The 14,242-nt window shown below is 44.9% G+C and overlaps 2 protein-coding genes across 3 annotated transcripts; one reads left to right on the top strand and one right to left on the bottom strand.

The window, feature by feature from the left end:
- Positions 1 to 1,852: 1,852 nt before the first annotated feature.
- LOC146182218 (V-type proton ATPase 21 kDa proteolipid subunit c''-like) lies at positions 1,853 to 9,222 on the bottom strand. 2 transcript variants are annotated; one of them, XM_084577262.1, is made up of 8 exons: positions 9,002 to 9,222; positions 8,711 to 8,759; positions 8,028 to 8,111; positions 6,395 to 6,597; positions 5,201 to 5,273; positions 4,244 to 4,434; positions 3,283 to 3,352; positions 1,853 to 2,475 (listed from the first exon to the last, which is right to left on the bottom strand). In XM_084577262.1, exons 1-8 carry the CDS (start codon positions 9,066 to 9,068, stop codon positions 2,460 to 2,462), a joined length of 753 nt encoding a protein of 250 aa, XP_084433388.1. In that variant the 5' UTR covers positions 9,069 to 9,222; the 3' UTR covers positions 1,853 to 2,459. The 2 variants fall into 2 exon arrangements, with proteins under 2 accessions (XP_084433388.1, XP_084433389.1); XM_084577263.1 differs by lacking the exon at positions 5,201 to 5,273 and having other exon boundaries at positions 9,002 to 9,220.
- Positions 9,223 to 9,292: 70 nt separating this feature from the next.
- Rtf1 (RNA polymerase-associated protein Rtf1) lies at positions 9,293 to 13,483 on the top strand. The gene has a single exon (XM_084577261.1). It carries the CDS (start codon positions 9,635 to 9,637, stop codon positions 11,732 to 11,734), a length of 2,100 nt encoding a protein of 699 aa, XP_084433387.1. The 5' UTR covers positions 9,293 to 9,634; the 3' UTR covers positions 11,735 to 13,483.
- The last annotated feature ends 759 nt before the right edge of the window (positions 13,484 to 14,242 follow it).

Here is a 14,242-nt window from a genome sequence, read left to right as displayed (position 1 = left end):
GGTGTCAACATTAGACACTGTCGTGACACTCACCAGCGGCAATGCAGCAAGAGGCACAGCTCTAGAGGCATTTGTGTTAACTTTAGATCATAACGCACTCCGTTGCCATCTACGTTAGGTTATTGACCAGAACACGTCTCAAAATGAGCCCAGGAAACCAAACTGGTAAATAAACATGACTTTATGACTTTAATGATAGCTGCAAAGGTGGTGCCTAAGGAATAAATTGGTCAGAAAATGTTGGCACGGAGAAAACTACACTAAATTACTTCTCATCAAACAGTATTATTTTCACAAGATGATTTGGCCAACTGTTTCACTGAATTCATGCATATCATGTGGGAAAATACAAAACCAAAATGAGGCATGTGCAGTGAACTGTTCCGATTTTATACAAATATCACCAAAAGGGCCAAACAGAGGGTGATTGGATTGCATTTTCTCCCCTTTTCCCAATTTGCCCATTGTGGCAGGCATGCTGCAGATGCCAATAATGGAGTGGAACTGAGAAATGGGCTAGTTAGAGGCAACATGAAAGCAAGCGTTCCAATTTTGAAAATTCTGATTGGATTGAAAGTGCACAAATCAGATAGCTGCTACCTTTAGTTGAGAAAAGTGTACAGAGCATGCCCTAAAATGCAGCAAGGTTTAAATACCCCCCTCCCCCCCCCCCCCCCTTTAAGCTAAAAATAAAGCCTGCATAATATCAAAACTTTCGCATCATTATAGGCTTCCATTAGCACCCTCAAATACTGATAAAAGGAGCTTCATTACCCCAAATCTGTAAAAGTAAAAACACTGATTCGATCAGGCCTTCACCACGTGGAATCATGATGTTGCAACGATGTCATGGCATAGGGGAGAAAACCTGGTCCAGGGGGCGCTGCACTGCTTTCTAGAAGCAAATCTTGACAAAAAAATCTAATGGGCTTACAGGACCGAGCCAATTTTAAGAGATAAAAACATAGAAACGCTACCACCACAGCAGTCAAGCCGCACTCACAATGTGAAAGCAGTAAATTATTACCATTTCTAAAAGTGAACTGTACGCAACTTTATAAGTCACTGAGGTGCGGATGGCTCGAGTGCATGGGTAGTCTTCATTTCCGCCGTTGGTGTTCTGTCTATCCTGTAAGCTCATTAGATATTGTCATGATCTGCTTCTAGAAAGCGGCATGCATTTAGAACGGCAATGATGCAAAGGTATGTGGATCTTCCACATATATGATGACGGCGGTGTGTCAAGATGAGTTCGTGATGATCAAGTCACAAAACGTTATTTTACCGATGAGGAGACCCTCTCAGCTGTCTCCTGTGCTGACAGCGATGTACAGGGACTTATGCAAAAAAACATCTTGCCATTAAACATTTTTTGATAAAGTCCCCCCCCCTGCTTGGTTATGTGCAGTAGTTACGTTAAGCATCCTATAAGGAAATACGAACTAGGTATGTTGTTAACCTGTCAATGCAGACATTTTTTTCCTGCAAATAAGTCTACATGGCAAGCTACTTTCATTGCCTTGATTTTGACATAGCCACGTGATAACGTTTGGCACTTCCAATATTTCTATAAGTAGGTTTGACTGTGTTGCCCAACGAGGCACATGATGCTGCTTTGCGAAAGCCCTGTAAATCTACGAGGGCCGATATTCAGCCCCTTCAGATCTGTATAAAATGTATTTTGATGTAGCATGTGGCAGGCTTAATGCAATGGAACCGAATGGCTCACGATTCTCGCCATTGCCTTTTAGTCTGCATGCCAAGATGTTTCAGGCCTCAAGTCATGTCGTGTGCACATCCATATGGTATGTTTTGGAAATTTGCTGCCGGTTTGAGGTTCCATAAATGAAAAAACAATGCTCAATTCAAATTTTATTTCCTCCAGCCTTGACTTGCACACTGCAGCGAAACAACTGTTGCATATGTACAAATAAATATTCCTAAATCGTAACAACGCATTCACATCTACCATGCTAAGGGGGGAAAAAACAGTGCTGAGGTTCGGCACACACAGGGATGTAACAAGCATACTCTTCTCAAAGTGGCACGGGCAGTTTAATTTGCATACTCTGATAAGATGCTCACAGAGGCCCTACAGACTAGAGTAACGCATAGCAAAGTGATGCACTGTAGGAAAAAAAACAGCTGCTTAGGAAACACCCTTTACTTAGGAATATAGAAACAAGTGCCTGTGGACAACTGGAGAGGCAGTTCCTTCATTGCAGAATGTATCGCAAACAGTGGGAACTATTTGTGGGGGAATGTAACATTCAACAGCAGCACTACACGAGAAAAATATGGTTTGGTTATATGAAGAAAAAGGTTAAAAAAAAAGTGAACATGGTGCCTAGACAAATGTGCGCTGCTGAAGTTTTGGCAGTCGTGCTTCTTGATTTGTTGAACGTGTGTGCCGTCGGGCTGCCTCAAGGAGTGTGCGACTCCCGGCAAGACTGCGGTCCTCAGGAGCACGGGAAGCTGCAAAATGTTGAGGGGAAAAAAAAAAATTGCATTCACCATTTGTGCTGCTGTTGTATGTGCCTGGAAGAGCATAAAAGCTAGCATAACTAGGATAACCAATAACTACCTCCCCACTTTTGTCGCTGTCTAAAGCAATGTCATGTCACATGTTCAGTGTTTGTAGTTGGCTAAAGCTTACTATGGTGGAAATGAAATGAAATTGAGATATTATGCTGGGGTGAGGTGCCGGCTGATTTTGAATTTCATACCATTATTGAGCCAACAAATTTTTGACACCACGATTTGGCCCAAAATTTGCTCGGCTTTAGCTCCGATCAACTCAAGAATATACTCGATAATAGCCAAATGTAACAGGTATCAAACATCAAGCACAATAGACACCAATGTTTACAGCTTGCCCAAACAAGGTTTCCAACATATCGCAAATTGCAAAACTGCAGAAATAGAACTCTGCCGCGTGCATTTTGCTCACAAAGGAAATGCTCCAGGACATGCATAGACAAGCACATTTTTAAAGGCTGTAAATTGCAGTTCACGCAAACAAAAAGTAGTTAAGGGCAATAGCAACTAACGTGCAAAATTGTCTTTAGCGTGTGTCTAACCATTCCCATGTCCAACGTGTCACAAGTGCAATTACTTCACAATTTTGCTGTATGATAAGGTATGTGGGGGGTTACCATCCCAAACTGCACATTGGCTGCAAGAGGAGACGTGAAGGGCCCCAAATTATTTTCGACCACCTTGGGTATTTAAATGGGAATTGACATCATACAGCACAAAATGCAGATGAGGAGCTGTACTCGCCTTGGGACGTCAGCAGGATGAGAGGACCACATTAGGCCTTGATCGAGTCTCCCATGCTGATTTTGGCAGACTGAAACGGAATAGGACATACACATTCACCGACAACTGCTAAACAACGCACCGCCCGTGGCAAAAGTGGGAAAATTCCTTTACACACAGACGTCAAAGTTATTTTGTGCTATTATGTTATTATCATGTGCGGCGGTGTAACGCCCCAAGCCATTACGCGGCAGATGTGCACCAACTGTCCGCTACTGCACCCATGTAACAAGATTTCTCATTCATCCATACATGGCGGAGAAATCAAGACCGAGGAGATGTAAACTGGCTTCATCTTATGGGAAAGCTTGAATTGAGGTATACATCGCCAGCAGTGGTCCACATTTGGTGCAAGTGTACAAAAACGCGGCTTCTACGTCTTTTCTTTTTTTTAGTACTTGCACAACTTGTGTTTAATGAAAGCTACAGACCAACAAGCACAGAAAAATGTTCCTCTAAGCATGGCGTCACAGCAGGTCTGGCAATCGGAAAACTTCGTACTGCATGGCACAATAGCCGCACAAAAAATTCATGGAGGCTTGTATTCCACTCGCTTTTTCCCCCCCGAGAGTTTCATCTCGCGGTATTTGCTGCCCTCGTTAACCATGAAGACAATGTTATCTCACCGCGCAACGAATATTGCTGTTACAAGCATCGATTCCCCGAGTTTTTCCCGATTATCCAAATTCTCTGAGAATTCTTGGTTTTCACGGTTTTCCCAGTTAGACACCCTAAAACAGGCAATCAAGCTTTGCAAATGTTAAAAATTTCGTTTGCCTGGTGTTATTATTACGAAAATAGCCTTCTTAGAGCATGTCCTCTTATGCGCCTACCAGCCTCCACAAAAGAGGTCCATAGTTATACTCTGTATACTAAATGGTCACTTTCATAACAAAGTGTAATGACATTACTCTCAGCTCACCATAATGACAGCCACAATGAGGCCAAAGAGGCCGATAGCGCTGGCAAAAATCTCCACAATGAGCAGCTTGACGAACAGTGCTGGGTTGGCAGCATCCGCCAGAGCCGCACCCGACCCCACCACGCCCACGGACATCCCGCAGAAGAGGTTGCCCAGGCCGACTACCAAGCCGGCTCCAAACATGATGTAGCCTGGTAGGACAACGACAGAGCAAGATCAGTGATCACTAATAGCACGCAGCACAGTACTCTGCATCCATGAAAAGTAGAAGGTTGATTCTTATTCCACATTCCCACCACAATTGCACAACCCGAGCTGGCAGCTCTTCCCACATAAGGCCGCGTTTCCGAGGGAAGGGGCAGCAAATGAAATGGCCAATTCGGTAAGTTTTTCTGTTATATATTATTTTTTTCATAGCTTCCTGGTCTTAATCTGTGAGATGAGAAAAAGATATAGCCACCAATATACTGTACAAGTTTAAAAGACGGGTTTTTTTTTTTTTTTTTTTTTATGCGTGGTTATAAAAATTGTGGCGAAATCATGTTTGTGACAGTCCGAATGCACAGTACCACCATAAAGAGGAAGCTTCCATTGGCTGCAATGACACATTTGTCCAAACATCAACAAGCACAGGAAGTGATGAACGAGGCAAATGCAGAAATAAATTTTTAAGCTTGCTTTTCTTTTCTATCTTCTGTAAGATTGCTGAAACTTATCCCAGAGACACTTCGTAGCCAATGGGAGCGGAACAATTACGGTCACTGCACATGACTTAAGTGTTCAGTAGTGCAATAAAGGTCTGAATTTCTCTAGTATATACCAGACACAATTTTTCAAACTGACTTTAGTAAAAATGGCTGTCATGCAACTATGGGTAATAAATTTTAAATGCTTTTTTTTTTCATAACCAATATGTGTAAAAAGAAAAAGGAAACAGCAGTCTTATTGCATACAAACCAATCTTTGCAAATGCGGTGACATCCGAAACCTGTGCACTTTGTCCTTGATTTCTTTAACTGCCCAGGAATCACTGCATGAGCATTTAAATTGTAATTGCAACTATGCCGGCCAGCTTCAAATAAAACTCGGGTCTAAAAATAGCATAAAATGGTACCAAAATCTGCCAAATTTAGTTATACCCGTGTCACACAAGCAAGCAAAAACTCTTACCGAAGCGGACTTTTAGCGAATTGAAAGAATTGTATTCAAAAGGAGTTGCATAGCAGACACCTGGCGCTCGCAGTCTCTTTTTAGCGTTTCCTTCGGAGGACGCTATCGAAAGCGCGGTGCTACATCTTGAAACAAAACCACTCGGAATATACCCAACAAACCGACATATAAATCAAGTATGTGTGTCATTACACGTTATTTATAGTATATTTAGCAACAGTATGTTCACAAACAGTAAATTTAAACAAAGATGTCGCGCATCCGCATCTGCGGTTAGTGTCATCACGTGATATCTTCAAACTACACATGAGAGTGCTGTAGAAAAAGTCCATTATTGCGCCTAGTTAACCTTCTACGAAGCATAAATATCTTTGTTGTACTGCGTAAATGTGACACAAAAATAAACTGCTGCTTCCGCCTTTCCAGCCGTAAAAGAGATTGGCGATCTCCGGTTTTGCAAAAGACCGCTTCTGGAAAGGCGATTGAACTTAGTCGTGTATCTGCGGATGACACTCCTTTTGGGGAGGCGTCTTTTTATTCAAATGCCCTTACAGTGCCCGTGTGGCACGGGTATTAATTTCATGCATAAATAACCAAGTTAGCTTTTTTTTTTTTTGTCAAATCATCCCTTAAAAGGTCCAAAGGTTGCAGCCTACTGGAGTGCGACTAGGCACAGCAGGTGTTTCAAAAATGTCAACGATGCCTAAGAAAAATGAATCCTGAAAACAAGCAAATAATATGAAACGCGATACAGGGTGACTCAATTTGAAAGGGAACATGCAAGCATGTGGCTGCCGTTGAAAGCATCCAGAAAAAAATGCAAAACAAACTAAGCAAACTGGGAATTGTTAAAACATTTTGCCTTCAATGTTGCAAGACGGCTACGCCAAAGGCTATCTCAGTCTCTATGCTGTGCTGTTACGGAAGTGAATTGGGTAAAGCCATGACTGCAAGCTGGCAATAAGATGGCAGCAGCCGTACCAGACATGTAGTTGAGCGCCTTCTGTTTGTAGTCAAGCGTGTCATCGTTGAACCTGTTGATCTGGCCCTGAAGCACAATAGCCATGATGATGCCGTAGATGGCCACAGCCTCACAGAAGATGATAGAAACCAAGTTCTTTGTGCGAATTCGTGGCGCCTTCACGCCTCCTCCAACGATGCTCACACCCGTTGTGAAGATGCCGCTGCACGAGAAAACCGTTATCAGGCGACGTCGTGCGTGCTTCCATGACAACACTGCCTTAGGCCATCTGAACTGTAGCAAGAAACCTACGGATAGGTACAACAAACTCGGGAGACCTGCATGTGAATTTGGCTCCAAATTACACTGCATGATCTAAAACAGCTGAAATGTTAAAAGTTAGGCCATTAAGCAACAGTGTGCATTTGTAGGTTATAAGGAACATAAGTTAGGTTTTGTGTGCCAATGAATGTCAACATGCTTGCAATACTGCAATGACTTGCCACATGTGTGTGTGTGTTTTTTTTTTCGTTCTTTTGATATGCATGAGCCGTTTGGTTTCCTGGGCTCGCCATCTGTTTGCACAAACCAGTTACCTAGCGATGTCATGCATACTTCATTTTCTTGTGTTCCCTTGCTTTTTGTTGGTCCAATACGTTAGACTGGCGCCAAATGGCCCAAATGGTCACCATGTTAAACAATGTTTCCTTGTTTAGAGCCCTGTCTTCACAGTTCTTAAGTGAATAAGTACCTTTGTGTACACCAATGAAGGTGGAACGCGTTTGCACTTTTTTCACACTGCCCCGCTGTAATGGTTAAAGTACTCGACTACTGAGCCAGGAGCCCTTGGTTTGAACATCACCATAGAAGCAGTGTTTCAATGGAGGCAAAACACAAGGCACCCGTGTACTGTCAGCACATACTAAAGAACCCCAGAAGATTGGAATTATCCGGAGCTCTTCACTATTGCATCACTCATAGCATCAGTCGCTTCAGGATTTTAAACCCCATTAACCATAAGCCATCTTTTCACATTTGTGGACAGTCTCTAAAGAGACTGAGCAGTATAGTACTTCTAAAGCTGCTGCTTTAACATAGCTGTTTTTGTAGCCAAACCTAAGAGTGAACAAAATTACCTTTTAGAAGAAAAAGACAAGAAAGCTAGCGCCTACCAAGAACAATGAGAAGCGACACAAAGTGAAAATTATGTTCAAGCTGTTCCAATGTATACGTTCCCGAGAGGATTATAGCTTATATTCTTAATCTGTTATAGTCTTTCTAACCTGCCTAAACATACAGCAACAGTTTTGCTCCAAGTAACAGTCATGCGTAACTTCGCTACAAGTGTTTAGAGACCACCTACCCGAACACGGGAGCTAGAGAAAAAAAAATAAAAAGGAATAATGATAAATGATTACACAAGTAGGTACACCATGAAAAACTTTAACGGAGTAGCAATTCAAATTCATGAACAGCGCATCAACTCACCAACACCTGAATATATGCTAGACACCTCAATTAAGGAATGTGTGGGATAGGGCAAGACAGAAGACACAAAAGGAGCCCTGGCATATCACAGATGAGTAATGAGAATAAAGAAATAGTGCAACAACTCAAACTTGAGGCGTCAGGATTAGGAACACCTGCCCCTACCTGGCTGCACCGACGACAGACAGCGAGATGGAGAGACCAATTCCGAGACAGCACCACATGTATGGTGAAATGCCTTCTAAGAACCTGAAACAGAATGACCACACAATAAGGCGGCATACAAACATCATGTTTCCATGCTTGTATTGTATATGGGAAATGATCGACCCCTTTTTTTTTTTTTTTTTTTTTCATAACATGCAAAGCAATCATGGGCAACACTTTGGAAGCACTAGTATCTTGCAGCCGCTACACGTCACAACACTAGAATAAGTAAACTGTGACCTGTAACGCAGAGAAGACATCTCCTTACTACATTTGAGTTGATTGGAACAGGCTACTCTCACAGTATGACAGCCAAATCGTTTTTAATAAGTCAGTGGTACTTGTGACAAACTTCTCCAGCTGGGTGAAAACCCAAATGGTGTAACAAATATAAGGAACAAATTATTAACTCCCAATTGATAACCTTGTCCGCGTTGGTGTACGGTGGCCACTGTTTAAATCTGCTCCAGCAGATTCTAAAAGCCTTTAAGAACCAACGAAGCGACTGTGCGATTATTACACCGACCTTGCTGGTACTGGTGGAAGTGTCATACGCGCCTGTTACTGGCGCAGCAGCGAAAGTATCCGTGTGCACAAGCCTAGGCGCACAAGGTAAAATAAAATGTAAAAATATTACTCACCAGCCGAAGTCTAGCCTCGACCCTTTGCCCGAAAGAATGTAGTACAGCGCTAGAAAATGAAGATAAGCATAGACATAAAGCTGCGCCGAGAACCTGCGTACGATATCGACATTACGCACGCAGTATGTACAGAACCGATGCCGCCAAAAATGTGATATAGGAATAAAATATGACGATTCTAGAGTACACAATTAGGCGCATCCTGTTTATACATTAACTTAGCGATCAAAATTTGTTACAGCACAACATCAGAGATAGTTTCACTAATGAGAGCGCAGAATACCGCCTTACCCACGCAAAGGATCAGAAAGCTGGATATGCTGTACACGGTGTACTGCGCGTTCGCTAAGAGGCCCATTTTGAGCAGTTTGCTTCCCCACACACGAAGATTTTACGCAACAAGCTTCGTGAGAGCTTCCAACGACGAAAATCGCCGTTCACACCGTCGATCCGCCGCTGCAGTCGAGTCTCATGACACCCGCAACCCGCAAAACCTGATGCACTCAGGAACGAAAATGCCTTTTGTTTCTCCTTTTGACTCGGTAATTCCGGGCTTGTGCGCTTCACGGCACGCTGCGAGAAAAAAAATAAAACCTTTTGTGTAATTATCAAGTTTAAAATGCTATACGGAAAAGTAACTTCAATTTTGGAAATTCAATTGTCTCGAGCGTATCTCGGCGTCTCGGCCTATGATTCTGCCGGCGCGAGCGCATCGCTAGCATCGCATCGTTCTGGGCGGCCATGATGCACAGTAGAAACGAGCGTTCGGACCAAGTTGTTGAACCACGGATATCATCCGTTTGGTTCTGTGAGTGCTTGTAGCTGCAGTGTATTGGTACCAAGCCGGAGAACATCGCCAAGGTACGTAAGTCCGCGAAAGACTGACTCTGGTCGTCAAGGTAGGCTAGCCCCCTCTCGCGCAGCATGAAGCGTAAGAACCGGGTTGTGCTGGAGTCCAGTAGCGGGGAAAGTGACAGCCCTGAAGATTTGGACGGCGAGCTACTTCTGCTCGCCAAGAAGAAAAGATCCGAGTCCGAGAGCTCGCCACAGAAGTCTCAGCCCGAGGAGAGCTCTAAGCCGGGCGCGGCCGCCTACAGCGACTCGGAGACTTCCGAGAGCGACGACGACTGGACCGTTGATGGCAAGGGAGGCGCCAAAGCTCGTAAAGGCAAGCTGTCGAAGAAAACGGTTCGGAAGAACCGCTCGTCAGGTAGCGAGGCCGAGAACAAGAGCAGCGCATCGTCCTCATCCGAACCCGAAGAGGGCGAAGTCTCGGACTCTGGCGGCGGTTCCTCGGCGCCGGCCGGCGGCAGTGGCAGCGATGACGACGATGACGATGATCCCGAAGAGGAGGAATTCAACGATGGCTACGACGAGAACCTTATGGGTGACGAGGAGGACCAGGCGCGTCTGGCGCAGATGACCGAGAAAGAACGTGAGCAAGAGCTGTTTAATCGCATCGAAAAGAGAGAGGTGCTTAAGACGCGCTTCGAGATCGAAAAGAAGCTGAGGCTTGCCAAGCGCAACGAGCAGAAGCGGAAAGCCAAGAAGGAAGAAGGCAGTTCCACCAGCAGCAAGGGCGGAGAAGGCGTGTCGGCCAGCTCAAGGTGTAAAGAGCGGCGTCGCATGGTCGAGGAGCGAAAGGACAGGCTCGACAAGAAGGCACAAGCCATCAAGGATCTCAAAGCCGAGCGCGAGAAAAAGCGAAAGCAGCTTCAGGAACAGCTGCAGAAGGAGGAGGAAGAAAAGGAAAAACGGAAATCCCAGGAGGAAGAGGAGTCCCAAGCTCAGACATCCAGGAAGCTCAAAGCAAGTGACATTTATTCGGACGATGATGATGATGATGCCTCTGACAGGGATGATGACCAAGATGACGATCAAGCTGGAGGCGACACATCAGAACGTCGCCGCTCATCCTCTTCATCCTCATCCTCTGATGATGAAGAAGCCAAGCCGCAAATAGCCGCCACAAAAGAAGAAGTTAGCAAGATACGGTTGTCGCGTCACAAGCTTGAGCGCTGGGTGCATGCGCCGTTCTTTGCTAAAACAGTAATTGGGTGCTTTGTGCGTATTGGCATTGGCTCGAACAATGGTCGCGCTGTGTACAGAGTGGCACAGATCACGGATGTGGTTGAGACTGCAAAAGTGTACTCCCTGGGACGTGCTCGCACAAACAAGGGGCTACGGCTAAAGCATGGTAAACAGGAGAGGGTCTTTCGACTTGAGTTTGTTTCCAACCAAGACTTCTCCGACTCGGAGTTCCAGAAGTGGAGGGAAGTGATGACACTGGAGGGGGTCTCATTTCCCACTACGGAAGAGGTGGTAAGGAAAGCAAAGGACATCCAGGATGCTCTCAATTACCAGTACAAGGAGTCGGATGTAGAGACCATTGTGAGTGAAAAACAGCGCTTCCAGCGAAACCCACACAATTATGCTGTCCGAAAGACCCAGCTCATGAAGCAGAAAGAAATGGCAGACCAGAAGGGAGACCATGAAGAATCACAGAGGTTAGCAGGAGTGTTAGAGCAGCTTGAGGAGCGTGCCCGGGAGCTGGACAAGCAACGTACAAGTACAATCAGTGCCATCAGCTACATAAACGAGCGTAATCGGCTGAAGAACATTGTGGAAATTGAGCGTGCCATTCTGGAAGAGGCCAAACTAAACAAGGAAAAGGCTGACGACCCTTTCACAAGGCGAAAGTGTGCTCCGAGCCTGGTCACTAAGACACGGACAGCGGACCCCAAGCCTGTGGCACCACCACCACCAGCACCCGAGAAGAAACCAGAGCAACCGGTGGTCAGCGCAGCTCAAGCTGAACCGGTGCGCAAGCAGCAAGACCAGCAGCCACATCGGAATGAGGAGGACATGTTTTCAGCGCATGACTTTGACATCAAAATCGACCTGGACATCTCGGCCTCCACAACGCCCTCGGCTGTGGCAAGGCCATCAACGGGTGCAAGGCCAGCACTTCCGAAACGCTCCCTGAACCTGGAGGAATACAAGAAGCTGCGGGGACTTATATGACCTCTCGCGACCGGTGTCTTTTGGAAGAGCAGTGACTTATTGCAAGTGTTATTAGTGCTGTCAATCCGATCACTCTCCACAGAGAGCAATGCTAAGCGATCACCTTGATCTTAATTGCAGAGGTTATTGTGGTGTATTTCGGCGTATGGTGCATTGCTTTCTCTTAATGTACAAGGCTTTCTTTTTCAATTTTTTTTTTTAGCCGTTTGCTTATGGGTAGCATTTGCAGAGAGAAGCATGCCATGGTGATTTTAAAGTAGCATTGTTGTGTGCAAACCTGGAAGGAACGAATTCTTGCAATATTGCGAGAGTCCCGAAGTCAGATTCAGAGCCGTTTTTCTTAGTTATCTGTTGTTGTTTTTTTGGATTGTTTCCGACAGCTACTTGAAAGCAGCACGTTTTTGTGCTGTTTGCATGCTTTGTCATTTTTGAACATGACTTTGTGGGGAGTGCTTTTCAGATGAACTTTGGCAGTAGACTAATTGTATCTTTTTGATGTCTTTTTTTTTTTTTTCGGTTCAAGCTGCAGTTATCATCAATGTATTTAATGGCTTTTTAAGAAAGCCTGTGTGACGATCATGCACTCTCAGAAGATTGGACACAATCTGAGTGCTGTTGCTCGACGCAACAGCCAATGCAAATATGTACAGTTACAGCAGTGTTGGGAAAATTGTGAACATATGCGTCGCACCTTTAAGGGTATAGGCGATCGTAGGCGGGCAGCGGGGGCACAGAGCAGAAACCAGCCCTTGTGAGAATGAGGCATAAATGTAAGGATTAATGATGCATGCCAAGAATACGCATTTGGTGTAGGTAAAGCCCGTGGCAAACTCTGTACATACTCACCCATCGAAATCTACACTATGCGGCGTCTTGCCAGTACGGGCCAGCATGGCAACTGGCTGTTTACACTTCGTGTCTTCTTCCTGCATTTTCATCTGTCATCCGTGTTTAGAATAGGCTCACCGCTCACTGCTGCAATAAAGCAAAACATGACTGATTCAGATTTGTGCTTGTAACCAACACTAACCCTCTCAAATGCTACTAATTGGGGTCATGGTGTTTTTAATTTTTTTATATGATGGAAACACCTAAAACCATTGCCTTCTGCATTTTTCAATGCTGGCTGTATTGGGTGCGAGGACATACTGTGGCGCCACCTCTCGGAAGCATCCGCGTGACGAACTAAGTGTGATAATGCGTGTTTAATGGCTGCTGTAGGATACTCTCCTAGGCATTTCAATTGCGCTTTAGCATCGCACTCATTTATTTATTTCATATACACCTCGTTCTGGGCCTGTGTAAGCTTATTTCGAGGCATTAGACCCACTCAACTGACAAGAAAGCACTTCACCAAATTAGAGTTATCGAAGTTGGCGAGCTTTACATACGACGACACGCACTGTTGCAGCATTACTGCTGTTATGAAAAAACAAAACAATTGTACTACCACAGAACCAGATTTAAACGGTCACTGAACAGTTAACATGATTCCTCTGCAAGAGCAGAGGACTGTCAGGAGCCTGAAAGAGGCTGAGCACCTTCGCATAACGCCGGCGGAAGCGGCACTGTTCGCCTGATCCCTTGAACCAGACAAATTTGACTGTTGGGATGACATGGATTAATTTTTTAACAAGTGTGAAGACGTGCAATCCACGCAGCGAATTCTTGCGCTGTGAATACCGTCATTGGCAGTCTTGGTTAGAGCGGATATTTGTTTTCCCCGCGCACAGTAGATTTTTTTTTTTTTACACATGGCTCGACTCGATAGCAGATCCCAACATGCATGCGGTGCTCTATCTTTCGTTTGTTCACGGACTCTGTCATTTGAAACTCCTACAGCACTGGAGACGCTCCCTGAGACAACTCGCCATTCATACCTCTGCCCGAGACGGCAGAATCTTCTAGTTCACCTCAGGGAAGCGTCCGTGTCAATGCATTCATTTAGAATAATTGACGACCTGGCTTTCGCATGATCCTTCCTTTCTTTGGGAGCGTGCTGCTCCATGAAGCCATCATATTTCCCATCCGTCCAGCAATAATGTGAAGCAATAAGAGCTTCACAAGTGAGAAGTGCAAATTAAAACGAGCGGGCCGCTTCTTCTGCCACTCACCGAGTTGTTTAGCGCCAACTACATGAACGAAATCCTGCTCGCTGTAATGCCCACTGCGCACATCATGAGAATGATCACTTGCTTCTTTTTCCGGTCAGATCTTGATTAAAGAAGATTCTGTGAGCTTATGTTTCGGGTAGCAATGGGAGCGTGCTCCGGGTTTCCTCTCTTACTTCCGGGTACAGAGCATTAACGGACCATAGCAACAGCTTGAATAAACTTCAGCAGCCTCAGCAACGATGCAAGATCAAAAAGTGTATTGCCGGCACTCTTTATCAATCAAAACTACATAAATAAATGCGACTATTAGCTTTTAAAATGCACAAATTCAATCGAGCGTCTGCTTCACTAACAGTAAGAGGAGTCACGTGATCCTACTTACTCCCCTAGGTCG

This window comes from Amblyomma maculatum, chromosome 8 (genome assembly GCF_055883805.1).
Source record: "Amblyomma maculatum isolate TAMU_Amacu chromosome 8, ASM5588380v1, whole genome shotgun sequence".
In the NCBI taxonomy this organism is placed as follows: Eukaryota; Metazoa; Arthropoda; class Arachnida; order Ixodida; family Ixodidae; genus Amblyomma; species Amblyomma maculatum.
Note: the sequence above shows the minus strand (reverse complement) of the source record. Positions and strands in the feature narration are given on the sequence as shown.

Excerpts from the sequence above, each read along its gene's own strand:
- LOC146182218 (XM_084577262.1), bottom strand. The coding sequence starts at position 9,068 with ATGGGCCTCTTAGCGAACGCGCAGTACACCGTGTACAGCATATCCAGC. Across the intron at positions 8,112-8,710 it reads TCGAGGCTAGACTTCGGCTG|GTTCTTAGAAGGCATTTCAC; the intron begins GTGAGTAATATT and ends ATTCTGTTTCAG. Across the intron at positions 3,353-4,243 it reads TCATTGTGGCTGTCATTATG|TCTGCCAAAATCAGCATGGG; the intron begins GTGAGCTGAGAG and ends ATTCCGTTTCAG.
- Rtf1 (XM_084577261.1), top strand. The coding sequence starts at position 9,635 with ATGAAGCGTAAGAACCGGGTTGTGCTGGAGTCCAGTAGCGGGGAAAGT.